The 16,066-nt window shown below is 36.6% G+C and overlaps 1 protein-coding gene across 2 annotated transcripts in view; it reads left to right on the top strand.

The window, feature by feature from the left end:
• The window catches only part of LOC121325229 (protocadherin-15-like), a 170,628-nt gene that overhangs the window by 119,770 nt on the left and 34,792 nt on the right, over window positions 1-16,066 (top strand). For both annotated transcript variants that reach the window (XM_041267608.1, XM_041267607.1), the window contains exons 24-25: window positions 10,749-10,858; window positions 11,413-11,553. In XM_041267608.1, the coding sequence (XP_041123542.1) occupies window positions 10,749-10,858; window positions 11,413-11,553 (251 nt within the window). The remainder of the gene's footprint in view (window positions 1-10,748; window positions 10,859-11,412; window positions 11,554-16,066) is intronic.

The following is a 16,066-nucleotide window of genomic DNA, read 5'->3' as shown; positions in this document are numbered from 1 at the left end:
CAGAACACAATTGCATTTTATCGATGGCAATTTGAATGCACAGAGATACCGTGACGAGATCCTGAGGCTCATTGTCGTGCCATTCATCCGCCGCCATCACCTCATGTTTCAGCATGATAATACACGGACCCATGTCGCAAGGATCTGTACACAATTCCTGGAAGCTGAAAATGTCCCAGTTCTTCCATGGCCTGCATACTCACCAGACATGTCACCCAGAGCATGTTTGGGATGCTCTGGATCAAGGTGTACGACAGCGTGTTCCAGTTCCCACCAATATCCAGCAAATTTGCATAACCATTGAAGAGGAGTGGGACAACATTCCACAGGCCACAATCAACAGCCTGATCAACTATATGCGAAGGAGATATGTCGCTCTGCATGAAGTAAATGGTGGTCACACCAGATACTAATTGGTTTTCTGATCCACGTCCCTACCTTTTTTGTTTTTTTAAGGTATCTGTGACCAATAGATGCATATCTGTATTCCCAGTCATGTGAAATACATAGATTAGAGCCTAATGAATTTATTTCAATTGACCGATTTCCTTATATGAACTGTAACTCAGTAAAATCTTTGAAATTGTTGCATGTTGCATTTATATTTTTGTTCAGTGTAAAACCACTGTTCAGTTATTTCTTCATTTTGCCTTTTGCCTCACTTTATGATCTACTTGGTATTCAGGTTATTTTTTAATGAAAACATGTATTGGCTGTTGTTTTCACCAGAAATAGTTAACTGTGATTTACTCTGTATAGAAATATAGGTTTGTGATTCCTAGAACAAACCAGGCATATCCGTAAATTGATCACACCAATGGAAACTGCAACACTGGAGATGAAAGGTCTTAGATTAGAGTTTGAATTAATGCCATGTCCTACACACTAGTGGAAGGTCATCGTTGATAGCGATACACTGGCATAGCAGGAATTACAATGCCTGTTGACCACAGAAGTGAGTCAACTGATAATTATTGCCTGTGGACACATTAGGCAGGTGTTCCCACTTCCTTCGTATGAGAGATGGGATTGTGAGGCTCTTCAGTCTGCTTTATTATCAAAGTACAAAGCACATCCCTTGCTCTCTGTGCGAACAAGAACTATTTGACAAGTGTGTGTGTGTGTGTGTGTGTGTGTGTGTGTATATATACACACACACACACACACTATATATGTATATTATTATACACATGTATTAATTAGGATCACTTTGCTTTCTGGTGTGACTCTAATATTGTCTAAATTAATATGATAGTTTGAAATTCAAACTGGAAATGAATATCTAAAAATAGTAAATTAACTTTACACATGTCATCAAGAAAATATAAGCAATGACAATAAATATTTATTCTAAAATTATTGCGTCTGTTCCAGTACAGACAATGTGTCTCCTTTTTAGTGTCAGTTTCCATTATTTTCAGAAGAAGCCCTTGGCCTTTTTTTTATAAAATAATTTCTCTACTCTCTAGTTTAATGCAATGAAATTGATTACAGTCTGATTCACAATTACCCAGCTGTAAAAAGAAAAAATAATTTGCTTCAGTGCATGACATTGGGCTTCAGCATGTACCACCTTACACTGTAGAGGCATCCTGATTGTTATCCCAAATACAAATGACAGCTAGGCTGCAAACATGATTTCTGCTGTTTCAGTGGAAACATTAAGCACTGAAAGAGCCAATGCAAACAAAACCAATGATACAGGTGCAATACATTTCTGTTTCTGTTGGGATTCTGTTTAATAAACTGGAGCTTTCACTGGCCAGTTAGTTTGTATATGGGGCTCACGAGTGGCACCCTATAGTCTGGATGTTGCCGGTTCGAGTCCAGGCTATTCCTTTGCCGACCGAGTACGGGAACTCCCAGGGGGCGGTGCACAATTGGCCGAAAGCCGCCCAGGGGGAGGGAGGCTTAGATCGGCCCGGGTGTTCTCGCCTCACCGCGCACCTGCAACCCCTGCAGTCTGGCTGGGCACCTGCGGGCTTGCCTATAAAGCTGCCCAGGGCTGCGTTGTCCACTGATGCTGTATCTCTGGATGGCTGTATGGTGAGTCTGCAGATGGCTAACAGCACACACTTCGCAGGACAGCGTATGTCCGTTTTTGCCCCTCCCGAGTCAGCGCAGGGGTGGTAGCGGTGAGCTGAGCTAAATAAATAAATAAATAAATAATTGGTCACTACTAAATTGGTGAGAAAATAACAAAAAATCAATTGGTGACTACTACATTTTTTAAAAAATTGTAAAAAAAAAAATTTAAAAAATTTGTATATTTGACCTAAATAATCCAGCATGCACTGTATTGCTATGAAGGAATAAAAATCAAGGCTTTAAAAGCCTCTTACTGTACCCAAAATTTAGAGTCTTGCATGTATCTAGAAAACTTGATAAGAACCTTCTCTGGCACAAGCTTTTTTGTGTGTGTATCATAATCTGGAGTCTGGAGACTGTCTACCCAACCACATGTCTATCCAATGCCTGGGGGTATTTGAAGGCACTCAGTCTGTGCCTGTCTGTATTCCAACATTTTTGTATACAGACAGAGAAGTGTTTATTCAACTATGATTACATTTGTCTTGGATATTCTCTTGTACAATGTATTGAGAGTGTCATTATCCGAGAGCATATGGAAGCATCTGTTTGTACGCGAGTCAAAGTGGATTGCTAAATTAGCTTTATGGCAGAGTCCCAAAACAGGATTACTTATATGTGTCGGCTTATTCAGATTCACTGCACTTTTATAGAACACCAAACATAAGGAGGGATTTTCGCCGCTCAGTTTGCTCAGTAGGACATTGAAGCTTATTTTAGGTATGCACTTGCAGCTCTAGTACATGCATAATATAACTGGAGGCTTACAAAACAGATTGCAGATCGAAAGATGAATATGGCTTGCCTGTTTGTATGATTTTTCCCCATGCAGAGAACAGTAAACAATTATTTATTCCGTGTCAAATCCACATTCTTTACACAACGACCCAAAATGTTGATTTGACATGGAATGACTCAGGTACTGTATTCGTTGTTACGAATTAAAAACTAAATAAGTTAATATTGGTGTGAGCAAAGAATTCACTGCCCTGGGACAGATGAGATAGTACACATTGTCTTTAAAACATAGACTGTGCTGTCAGTTAAGTGAATCAGTGGCAATTAGAATCCTAACTGATAATCATATTTAAGATATTGCGTAATAATTGATTATTATATTTTAGCATTGTCAAATTGTCAGGGATTATAGGGTTGGGTTAGGTGTGGTGGGTTAGCTCAACCATCAGTCATTACGACCTTGGACAGCACTAAAATCACAGTGCACTGTAAGGCAGAATAATCTTTACAGAACATACATTATTGATGACAAACTAAAGAAAGCACAAGGTGGCAGTGAGTAGAAATTGATAGTACTTGATTGAAACTGTTTACAATGTATTTTGATATGCTTTAATGAATAAAAGGTATATTTCAAAATAGTTTGACATTTGGCAGGATGCTAAGAAATGTTGTAGACGATTTCATTGACCTTCCAGCAGTGTCCTGTTTGAGACCTTGAGAGCGACAGATGTGTCAGCGCCCTATCTGAATTGTACATACTAAATTTTTGCGACTTAATTTGCAGTGTGGAACTGCCATAAAGTAAAGGTCTACTTTTAATCAACTCCATATGTACAGTAGTTTCTCAACAATGATTTTACTAAATATTATAAATATTAAAAATAAGCTTCACATAAATTACAAATATTTGTTTTCTTTTTGAAAGATTGTTCTGGTGATTAAGCCATTAAGTCTGTACATTCTGAATGCATGATTGGGTTATAAACATTTCAATGCCAATGCTTCTGGTAATCTTTAAAATGTGGCACCCATATAAAATTTAAATGCGTTATTAATTTGCAAACTGAAGTTAGCAGAGCAGAGTGGGTAACAGATGATCATTTTAGATGATTCCCATTTCATAGCTCCAAGCCTCAGGCATTTTCACTTGTGGGACAAAGGCATCCCAATAAATCTGCTACATTACCTAGAGGAAAAATCTTTTTATCCATTCTTACTTGAACAACACATGCTAGTCTTATTATTCAATATGCATTTAGGTATAATTCAGCATGTATTTCTCAATAAATGCACACTAATGAAACGTGAAAACCTGTTTTGAGATCTGGGTTGAAGGCTCAAATCATTCCCACTTACATACTGAACACGCCAAAGCTAGGCTTAAGTTGTCAAACTACATTATTTCTGCTTCTAAGATATAAAAGACAACAATATGTTGGTAACTTTTTTTTTTCCCCCCAGAGTATCAAATATCTTGTTCAATTACTGTTTTTAAAAGTAGAGAAAAGAATAATGTAATTGCAGGTGAGACCTATTATAAAATATCAAGCCTTAAATGTAATTTTCCTGGCACTGATGTTAAATTTACTGAAGTACAAAAGGCTCTAAACATGAGTCTCACATTGCATTCATAAAGAACTATTTGTACCCTAACCCATGCTTATAGCTGTTTGTATCTAAATATCAAGTGAAATGCTTTCCTTTGAATACCTTTGTCTAAGAGCAGCTGGGGCTGAAGTCAACAAAAGCCACTAATACAGTATACTGTATACATGCTTAGAGTCACACTTTTAAGGTTTTATATGTGTTACCTTTCTTAATCTGACTGGAACTCCTGTGTGTAGTTTTTCTTTTAAATGTATTGCCACATTATGATGATAATACTTCAGGATAGCTAACTATTGCTTGTTTCCATTATTGGACCTAGGCATGTGCACGCCAAGTTGAGAGCCATGGTTACTTTATGTTCTTGGATGTGGTTGCCGAAGCTGTGTGTCCTTTTTTGATAACAATATTGTTGTGGCAACTCTGCATAGGATTTGCAGATGTTCCATAGTCACATTGAATGCCAAGGATTTTTTTTTTTTTGCGGCAAATGTAATATTGTGTATACTACTGATGAATGATATGCAATACAATACAACTTGGTTTTTGTATAGTTAAGGTCTTTTTGACTTACAATTTCAAAATAAATTCTCTGTCATAAGGCTGCTACCCACCAGGTGTGATGCGCCAAGCGAAACTGTACAGCGATGTGACAAAATGAATAGAATCTATACTTTTGATAAGTATCTTTCACACCACAGACGACTTGACAGGTGACACAGTAGTGACACTAGGGTGACACTGGAGAGAAATAAATAGGATTGAATCCTGTTTTTTACAATTTGTCGTGTGACAACTAGGGAATGAACCAATTGGAGAACAGCTTCAATGCACAGGGTCCAGCAGAGTGAAGTAGTATCCAGGAAAAATAATTCTTACCGTTGAAAAAATACCCAGAGCTTTATGACGAAGGTCTTCGCAATTATAAAGATACAGATTTGAAAGACGATTTGAGGGTCCATTCCGAAGGAGCTGGATAAGCCTGGTGTGTATGATGTATTGCCATATATGTTGAAATATCGTCAGAGAAGACACTCAATTTCCACATCATGTTGATGAAAATGTACCAGTCTTGATCATTTTTTACTAGGTGTATAGATCTGGCAGTTTTCAAACCTGTGTCGCTTCTGGTGTGTGTGGTCATGTCGCTGCTATTTCGTCACCCAGTGAAATGTCTGCATATTGTTGGGTCAGTATACGTCAGTGTTTCTCCAGTATTTAAGATTTCTACTGACTGATCATCATAACAGATAGCAGTGTTCATTGAAATCAACATAGTAAATATTACCATAAATAAAAGCGTAGCAGAGAAAATTGTAAATAATTGTGTGCATTAGACGCAAAACAGTTAACAGGGAACTCCTAAGTCTTGACTTCAGTCACAGTCTATTTTGTGTTATTGTAACATACAGCTTTCTTGTAATTTGGAAATTGTTGGCTTTTTGAAACAGTACCCAAAGTATCAGTTGAGTCTAAAATTTGACTGAACTGTGATGACCACACCCTTATTTCACTATAGACTTCTGACTTTCATGTTTGGCCTCTTCATATCAATCTTTTAAGCCAGCAACTGCTGAGCATTCCAGAAGTGGTGCAGGACTTTAAGCACACCACAGCAGACTTGTGAGAAATCCCACAGATGTGCAAAATAATTAATGTGAACAGGGTCACACTAATTTACCCAACTGGAGTTTATAGGGTCAGGCCCTACTGTCCAAGTACATATCCCAGAGCTGTTATAAATGCATGAGTCCTGTAAAGAACATACTCAAAAAGTATTGTTTGACACGCTTAAGTGTTCAATTTTTGCATACCAAATTACCATGTTGAAATACAAGCTCATGTGAGACTGACCTTCATCTTTACAGTTCTTACAGTATGACACGGTTACAAAAAATGTTTATAGCCTTATATAAACTGGATGTGTTGTAAGATATTGACAAGTGATATTCATCTAGCATTAATCTAGCAAATCTAATCTAGTGAGGTGTGGTTAATAAAATAAAACTGATTGATTTATCAAGGTTTCATGGCCAAGCTAATTGCTGAGATAGGTATACTTCTTTGGGAACAGTAATCCAATCCATTTACACTTTAATGCAACATATGAAGCCTTGAAAATGCGAAGAAAGAATTACTAACATTTATTCAAACAACAATATACAGTGCCGTGAAAAAGTATTTTCCCCCTGTCTGATTTTCTGCATTTTTGCACATTTTTCACATTGAATTTGGTCAGATCTATTTGTGGGTTGTAGTAGTATATAGACGGAGTTTGGGAGAAAAAAATGACACCAAAGGTGTGCAAGGTAATCAAACATCCAGTCTTCAGGTGTGAAAAAGTTATTGCCCCCCTAGTTAACTCAACCCAATTAAAGAGATAATTAGGGTCTGCTGTTTGAATACTTTGGTTAACAATCAGGCCTGATTTGGGCCAGCCCTGCCCAATATAAATCTGACAAACTTTGGCTTTTACTATCAAAGTGAAGTTGTCAGCACACGGGTTCTAGAGGCACATCATGCCACGATTAAAAGAAATTCCTGAAGACCTCCAGAAAAAAAAAGTTGTTGATGCCTATCAGTCTGGAAAAGGTTACAAAGCCATTTCTAAGGCTCAGGGGCTCTACCAAACCACAGTCAGAGCCATATCTTCCAAATGGAGAAAGCTTGGGACAGTAGAGAATCTTCCCAGAAGTGGCCATCCTGCCAAAATCTCTCCAAGAGCAAGGTGTAAAATCGTCCAGGAAGTCACAAAGAATCCTAGAACAACATCCTGGGATCTGCAGGCCTTTCTCGCCTTGGATAAAGAATCAGTGTTCATGACTCCACCATCAGAAAGACACTGGGAAAAAATGGGATTCATGGCAGAGTAGCAAGGCGGACACCACTGCTCACTAAGAAGAAAATGAATGCTTGTTTCAAGTTTGCCAAAAAGCATCTGGATTCCTCAAGAATTCTGGAACAATGTTCTATGGCCAGATGAGTCAATGTGGAACTTTTTGGCCAACATGGGCCCCATTATGTCTGGCAAAAACCAAACACTGCATTCCACAGTAAGAGCCTTAAACCAATGGTCAAGCATGGTGGTGGGAGTGTCATGATTTGGGGATGCTTTACTGCATCAGTACCTGGACAACTTGCCATCATTGAAGGAACCATGAATTCTGCTCTGTATCAGAGAATTATACAGGAGAATGTCAGGCCATCCTTCCGTGAGCTGAAGCACAGCTGGGTCATGCAGCAAAACAATGAACCAAAACAAACAAGCAAGTCTACATCAGAATGGTTGAAGAACAAAAAATGTAAAGTTTTGGGATGGCCTAGTCAAAGTCCAGACCTAAACCCCATTGAGATGTTGTGGTAAGACCTGAAACGAGCAGTTTATGCTTGAAAACCCACAAATGTCACTGAGGTGAAGCAGTTCTGCCAAAATTCCTCCACGGCGCTGTGAGAGACTGATCAATAACTACAGGAAGCGTTTGTTTGCAGTTATTGCTGCTAAAAGCGGCGTAACCAATTATTGAGTCTAAGGGGGCGATTACTTTTTCACACGGGGGCATTGGGTGTTGCATAACTTTCTTTAATAAATAAGTGAAATAAGTATCAATATTTTTATCTAATCCCTTTTATCTACTATTAGATTTTGGTTGAAGATCTGATAACATTCAGTGTCAATATGCAGAAATGCAGAAAATCAGACAGGGAGCAAATACTTTTTCATGGTACTATTTACTGTAGCTATCTGGTACTGTATGACGAAAGAAAAAGAAGTCTATACTTTTGTCTCCTTATTGGTTGTTAACACATAAGTGGAGACACCAAGAAAAAATACAGTTTAAAGCTTTCAATCCACTAGACCACTTTTATTTCAGATCCTTGTTCACTGGAACGGTCAGCCTTGGTCATTATCCGTCACTTATTTGGACAGTTGTGCAATTCAGATGCATTTATTTGGAATAGATGCTTCTTGGGTATACTTTACAGTATAATACATTTCCTTTCAGTATTGAGATTGGTGAATACATGCTGAACGACAAAGTAGGCCCAAACTAGAAAAGCTTGCGAACCACTGGAATTGGGAATAAAATAGGTGCTAACCCTAACCTAAATATGTATACAACAAAATAATTGTACCAAACAGCTTACTTGTGGTGTAGACCACATTTATAATTAAAACAAGTGATTGTTTGATTCTTTTAAGGTACAAAAGATTGATGATAAAGACTTTTTAGTCATTGTGATGGTTCACGCCCCATCCCTTATAAAATAAACAATACATTTTAACAAGCTTACTTGTTTGAAAGGAATCTTGGAATAAAGCGGGACTGTTTCTTATTAACAACTGCAATGAAAACAATAATATTGTATACTGTGTTTATTTAAATGTATATAAGCTGTTTTAAGTTTAACAAATTGCACAAAGTAGATACATAACAGAGTATTACACTTTACCTGTGGGATTGGAGGAGGCCGCGGGTGGATAACAGGACATTAAAAAAATGAAGACAAGCAGAAAAATCAGTGAAGGGGCACATTCGCAGGGAAGTACGTAGTTTGTTATTCAGTAACCTTAATTGTCCATACAAGTAAAACTAAATTAAAATAGAGATTAGAAGCAAATATTTACTGGTTTGTTTGTTTGTTGGCCATGATTGTGCTAGCGGAGCAATGCAATGAGGTGCCATGTTTGTGAGGGGCAGATATTACCTCTGTTGTACCGTAAAGCCTGTTTGCAATGCGCAAGCCAAATTAATTGTTACCGGTGTGTAACTGAAGGGCAGCCCATGCCGTTATTAAAGTCAAGGGTTGTTGTGATTTGTAAAAAATGAAAATGCACATTTATTGAAAATGATTCTAGGTAGAATTGTAATATAAAACCTAGTGATTTTATGTAACTTTGATATATGTATATAATAGTTGCCAACTGTATGTAAATAGATTTTAAAGTTAATTGTTTGATTTTTGGTTTCTCCCAAGGGGAGGAGTGATTTCAGCTTGGGTATAAAAGGGAGGCTGTGAGAGAGCAAAAAGGAGGAGGGTTTGAAGAGATGGGTGCTGCATGAGTGTCCTGGCTAGACAGAGCAAAGTATAGATATGCTTTTTACTGTTTCCCTGCCAAAAAAAACAGTTTAATCATCCTGCACTTACGATTTTTTTGTTTTGTAAAAAGTTTTTGTTTTTCTTAAAATTGTTTTATTATGATTTTGTTCTGTTCAGTTCCTGGAACTTAGAAAAATAAAAAGGGGGGAAAAAAAGAGAATTTGCAAAAAAAACTTCTGTTGTCCGTGTACTTCCCTGCAATACCATCTTTGTCTACTTGGCACATCCTAACAGTCATGCTTTACGCAACTCGACATTATTTTTGTACAGTACTCATTTATGTGAAATAAAGTTGTGATCTCTGAGGTTCAGTTCAAAATAGTTATGATCTGTGAGGTTCAGTTCAAAATAATTTTCCTCTTTCTAAGCTGCCTGCTAAATATGGTCAAATGTATTTAGCATATTCTGCTGCTATAAGTTTGAATGCATTTCCACATCACATTTGTCACATTCCTCACTTGCCAAGTTTTACGTAAGCAATTCTGTCTCTAAATCTGACTGTTTGCACATGTAAATGGAAAATTAGTAGTACTTTTTCTTATTTGGTTTTAGATTTAGATTTTCTGATTGAAATGGGAAGATGGGCTGTAGCTTGATGCTGCTTTCGACAGAATATAAAATATGTTATTTTAAATACTGTTTATATGCAGTGCTATATGATTGCAATAAAGTTAACACACTGTTTAACATTTTGTGCATGAAAACATCAAAAAGGGTCACAGTTTGTTCAAACCTGACAGAACTAGGAGTGTCTTGTATACTAGAGAAAAAACATGAATTACTTGCGTGTGGAAAGATTAACTTACATGGTGATAAACATGAAAATGATTCAAGTGCATCTTATTAGAAATGTTTGAAAAACCTGATCAAAAAATGTGCTTGCTCATCTGCCTGCAGTACTTTTCAAAGGGTGCAGCATACAACATTAACAACACATCTTTTATTGCACATTGAAAATCAATAATAGCAAGCAAATACACAATAAAAGAGAACTGGATTGCTTTTCATGTCTGTCGCTGCAGTATTAATGTTTAGATGTAATACTGCATTCCTGAATCATTCTTCAAAAACAATTGGTAAAATATTTCAATCAAAGCCACTTTTTGAGAAATGTGCACCACTGTGTTTAAGAATGTGTATGGAAGTGTTTAAGAACTGTACACGTTGATACATGCATATTATCAATGTAAAATTACCCTTTTTTTCACATACAGGCCTCCTCCAGTTAGTGAAAATGCTCCCATAGGAACAAGGGTGGGTGTTATACTTGCAGCCGCAATCAATCAAACCATTCTGTATTCCATTGTTGCTGGAAATGAAGACGGTGAGTAAAAAAAGAATCAACAGGCCATGTAAAAACTATAGGTTACATTATTACAAATTCAACAAGAAGTGTTAGTCAGTCCTTTTAATGTTTTTAATATATGGTAACAAAAAATGATATGGATAAATTATATAACTAGTTGTCAAACTGAATGTTTACATTATTATTAACTACTGTTCTGATCTGATGTCAAATGTAATAGTCTGTATTAACCCGCAGTTTATGGGATGAAAATCTATTGGGTTATGCTCACATACAGTTCTAATTAAACATGCTTTGAGATACAAGTATATAGTATTGAAAAAAAGTCACACACTATTAGACCTTAAAATAGGAACACAAATGGCACTCAAATTATGCCCCATTAGCCCCATTCTGTAATTTATACTTGAAGACTGAGGGTGTTATGTCCACACTATTATTTTAGTTTTTAATTACTTGGGTGGGGATAAAGAAACATCATCTCTGTGGCATTAAATGACACCAAGAGTGGTCCAATTTCTCAAGAATGATTACATTCTGCCCCCTTTCACATTTTTTTTTTTCTTTTTCAGATACATTTTTCCTTGATAATAGCACAGGAGTCATCTCTACTAAGAAGCTTTTAGACTATGAGACCACTGTGATCTACGTACTTCGAGTCCAAGCAGACTCCATGCATGTAGTAAGATCTAATCTACGAGTTCCTTCAAAAAGTAAGTATTTATACAGTTGTGTATTCTTCCACTGGCCAAAATAAGTAGTTCCTTATCAAAAAAAAAATATCCACTTTGTTTTTCTTGGTGTGTAGGAATGTTATAATTACTCATGGTGATGAGGTCTTAGGTCGGTCCTAAAGGATCGTTGACCATTTTTTAGCTAAACAGTTTAGCAGCCATTAGCAAATCATTTCTTATTATAACCATTGAGTCATGAAGTTATTAATATGGCAATAAAGGTAGCATATGTTTTAAGTCATCTAAAAAAGAAATGTTTCGTATTGGAAAGTAGTTGTATTTAGCACTCAAGAATGTCACAAATGCTTCTTTTGAATTTTAAATGCATCCAGTCATAAAAACATTTGTTTGTATTTATTTATTTATTTATTTATTGTAATATTTTTTGCTTTAATGTGCACATTATTAAATACCAGCAGAGCAATTAGTTACTAGTATTTGTACATCGCTTTTAAACAAAATGTAGCATTTTCAGTTTTTATTTTTAAAACCTGGCTAAGGGCACCATGCAGAGTTTTTATGCATTTATTTATTAAATATTAATAAACAGATAAGGGTTACAAACATAATTTCACTGATTAGCCCCTTTGTAGCCCTATTTGCCAAATTAGACTTATTTCTTCTTAATTATGTAGAATTAATGGGTAGAGTCAATTTAACACTATTATAGATGTTTTATATTGGCTGCTTTAATAAGTTTTTCAGCAGTTTAAGCTAAACCTGTAAAAATAAATTACAGATTAAGAGAATTGCTTTTCTGCATTTGTCATCAATAATGAAAGCAGCTTCCTTGATGCATTTTAATGTTAATGGAAATTGTAATCAAACTGTGCATAAAGAAATTAGTTTATGGGTTATGGTTAAGGCCACTAAGGTAGACGCATTAGCAGACATGTGTCAAGATTAATAGCTGCATGTGTTAAAAATGTAATTTGGATAATAAATGTGTAGGCAGTATTACAGTCACATACTGCATTTACTAGATGAAAGAGGTCAGCTTTATTTCAGGTGTGTGTTTATCATTGTGTCTGCTTCCTTCGTCTCTATCACAGCCAGGGGTAGGCACCACCAAGTTGCACGACGGACACTTAACAAAATTACCGGACTCAGTGACGGACATGGGGGGGTGTATAGCAAACAGCAGAGCACAGTCCGATTTAAAGCACATTCTCCCATATATATAGAGGAGCTAAGCACACTAATATCAATGAAGAGCAGCACAACTGTATATAGCTACAGTAGTTATCTAGGAATAAAAATAATAATAATAATAATAATAATAAATAATAATAATAATAATAATAATAATAAATTCAACTCACTTAGTGTTTGTGAATGTACCTTGCTGCCACAGCTACATCGAAGTCCTTTGTGCTTGTTGTTGCAGTTGCAATTCGTAGACATGCATCAACACGACAGTTCTCAAGGCGATTCCTTGTGGATGTTTTAATTGAGTTCATGTGGCTGAAGCCTTTTTTGCAGCAACAGGTGTCAGGGCTCAGTGTCAGTAAAAGAAGTGACAGCCTTGCTAGTTCACTGTATTCATCCTCACTACTTGACTTAAACAAAATACACCATAATTTGGTAACGTCACTGCCACAGCAGTCTGGTTGAAAAGTGTCTTCAGAGCCTCATCCTCGCAGTACAATGTATATTGCATTTCAACTTTGCTGGAGTTAATGTGCTTTATAAATCTTGCAGCAAGTTTTTGAATTTCTGAGACTGGTGGCTTTTGGTTGCAGGGGTCCAAATAAAGCATGCATTTCACCAGTTATTTTTCAGGAAACCTGGACTTGAAAGCCTGTTCAAGTTTTTTTGCATATTCAATGAATGTTGCTTTTACCTTAGCAGTCTCCATTTCTGGAAAGTAGTGCTGCTCCTCACACTCCCTCAGTATCTCTGTGACCTTGGCACTAGGGATAGACAGGTTGCTTGGAGTTATGAAAGATTCCCGTGTAGAATCCTCATTTGAGGCTGTTTAAACGGCTTCAAAATTACCTTGCAGTACTTCTCCAGAGAACACAGTATGCGTTGCATAGATTTGAGTTCTCCTTCTGCAATGCTAGATTCATTGATGCGAGAATGGCAAAACCAGATTCAAGAAACTTAGATATAGAATGAATTTAGGAGATTGTAGCATGTCATGGATATTCTGGCAATTTGTTCTATAACTCGGTGACCCATTCTCAAATGCCTCTCTCTCAAAGTATTGCACTAGAGAATCCCGCAGTAACTCAAACCTCTCAACGCAGGCAGCCAAACTTAACCAACAAATTTTTTTGTCGTTAACCCGGTTTGAGTATTCCTCTTCATTCAGCTCACAGATCTGTCTAAACTCCTTTTTTCTTGCAGCCACACTGAAATGTCTCAGTGTCACTTTCATCATGTCTTGCACAAAGTCAGGTATGACTGATTCAGCATCTTTCGCCATTAAGACTTGGCGATGAGTCATACGGTGCTGGACAAATAAATCGCCATAGCAATCTTTCAATCACCTGAAACACTTTCACGTTGGGCTAGCATTACAGATGTAAATCCCACAATTTTCTCTACAGGGTACTTGTTTCAATCATTTTCCAAACAAACAACGATGGCTTCACTCAGATTTTGTGGATTACAACACTCGGTTATTTCAATTAAGCTCAAAAACTCAGAGTGAATTTCACCTGCGTCAACATTCACAAAACGATGATAAATTATTATTTGACTCTTGTCACTGTGGTCAGTGCTCTCGTCACACATTAAGTTTACAAACGGTGCATCTACTGCTGCTTGAACAGTTTCACTGTAAAGATAGCCACCTAAATCCTCTGTGTTTCTTGACACAGTTTTTGCACTGTAATGTAGTCTTTGAAAAGGAGCAGAGTTTGGGTCAATTTATTCAGCCATTTCTTTGAAAATGACGCCTGCTGTAAATGGCAGTTTGGCTTTTGCTAAACTGTAGGCAAGGCAAAGATCATTCTGTGCATCTTTGAGATTGCGGTTAACAAAGTCGGTCATTGACTTTATCTGGCTTCTTCTGTTGGCTTTGGCCTCCTTGATGAATCTGTCCTTCTCTACACGCGACATGTTTGAAGTCTTAGATATTTTTTTGCACCATTTTTCAGCATGGTCACGAGCTACTGACCACATGTTGCGCACTCCATAAAATAATCTGTGGGTCTTCCAAAAATGAAATATTCTCTTTCCCAAGCTGGGTTGAACGATCTTTTTTTAATTTCGACGACATGTTTTTTTCAATGTTAAGAAAAAGAAAACAGTGCACAACGTGAACGTAACTAACGCTTAATTGGATTGTATAACAAGTCTTCAGTAGGTGGTTCAGTGTCATCAAGATTCTGCAGTAACCATAGTTACGGTCGAATATTGTCATTGTCAGTTTACGGGGAGAAGCAGAGGCCAAATCTAGTCTGTTCACATCGCAATTGCAATATGTACATAGATAAATCACGTCTTTTTTCAACAGAGATTATAAATCGTACTTTTTTTAAATAAATTACCACGAACCTCAAACTTTTTACAACGGACACGTTGCCGATCCCTGATCACCGCGCAAATTAACATTCAGTATAAAATTATTTTAGAAACATAAGTCAATGAATTCCAGTTAAATAAAAAAAAATAAATGTGTATTACAGTATTTGCTTCATAATATCAAAACTTGCTTTCTAAGATGTGTGGCTTGATGGCCAAGCAACTATTCAGGTGGAATCAGATTTTGACACTTCACCAGAGTTTTCATAAATACAGTTAATATATTGGACATATGCAATAACACTTATAGATGCTTGCAACATAAACTCTTTATTGATGTCCAAGAATATTGTTACCTGTCATGCAATGCCTCCATCTGCTAATTTAGTTTTCTCTGTGGTGACTCAGGGCCGTATAAACGTTAAGTAATGTACCTTATGAAAAAATAAGATTTTGTGGATTGAGTTCTGCACAAATTATTTCATAGTTAGGCAGCAAGTTAACTACCTGTTGTTCCCCTGTTGCCTTTTTACTGACTTTATTTCTGTTCTGTGTCTTGCTTATATTTATTGTTTTGTTTCCACAGTTGAATGTTTTCTTCCATTGGATATCAATATCATATTTATACATTTTACGGATATATGGCTTTTTATTGGTATACAATAAACTTTGTAGAAATACTTAATTCGATTTTAAACTTAATTGATATGTCAATGACTTTAGTGCTCTTCTGCAGTACTTAACATACAAGTAAATGTTTACTTAATGTACAAGTCTATAACTCAACGCAGCGGATTTATGGAATGAATAGTCAATAAAATATATTATTGACAGATTTAAGGTTATCGACCATATTGATCTTCACGGTAAAAAATGCTACCCATATAATGTTATTAAGCCCCTTTCACACTGGCACTCTGTGGCAAAGTGGTGTGTAGTGCACAGGTGTAGAGGTGATGCAGTGCGTAGAAACAACAGTCCAACAACTGTTCAATGGTTAATAACGGAGCTTTATTAA

Source organism: Polyodon spathula, chromosome 13 (genome assembly GCF_017654505.1).
Source record: "Polyodon spathula isolate WHYD16114869_AA chromosome 13, ASM1765450v1, whole genome shotgun sequence".
Taxonomy (NCBI): Eukaryota; Metazoa; Chordata; class Actinopteri; order Acipenseriformes; family Polyodontidae; genus Polyodon; species Polyodon spathula.
The sequence above is the reverse complement of the archived record's forward strand: the minus strand, read 5'-3'. Positions and strand labels throughout refer to the sequence as shown.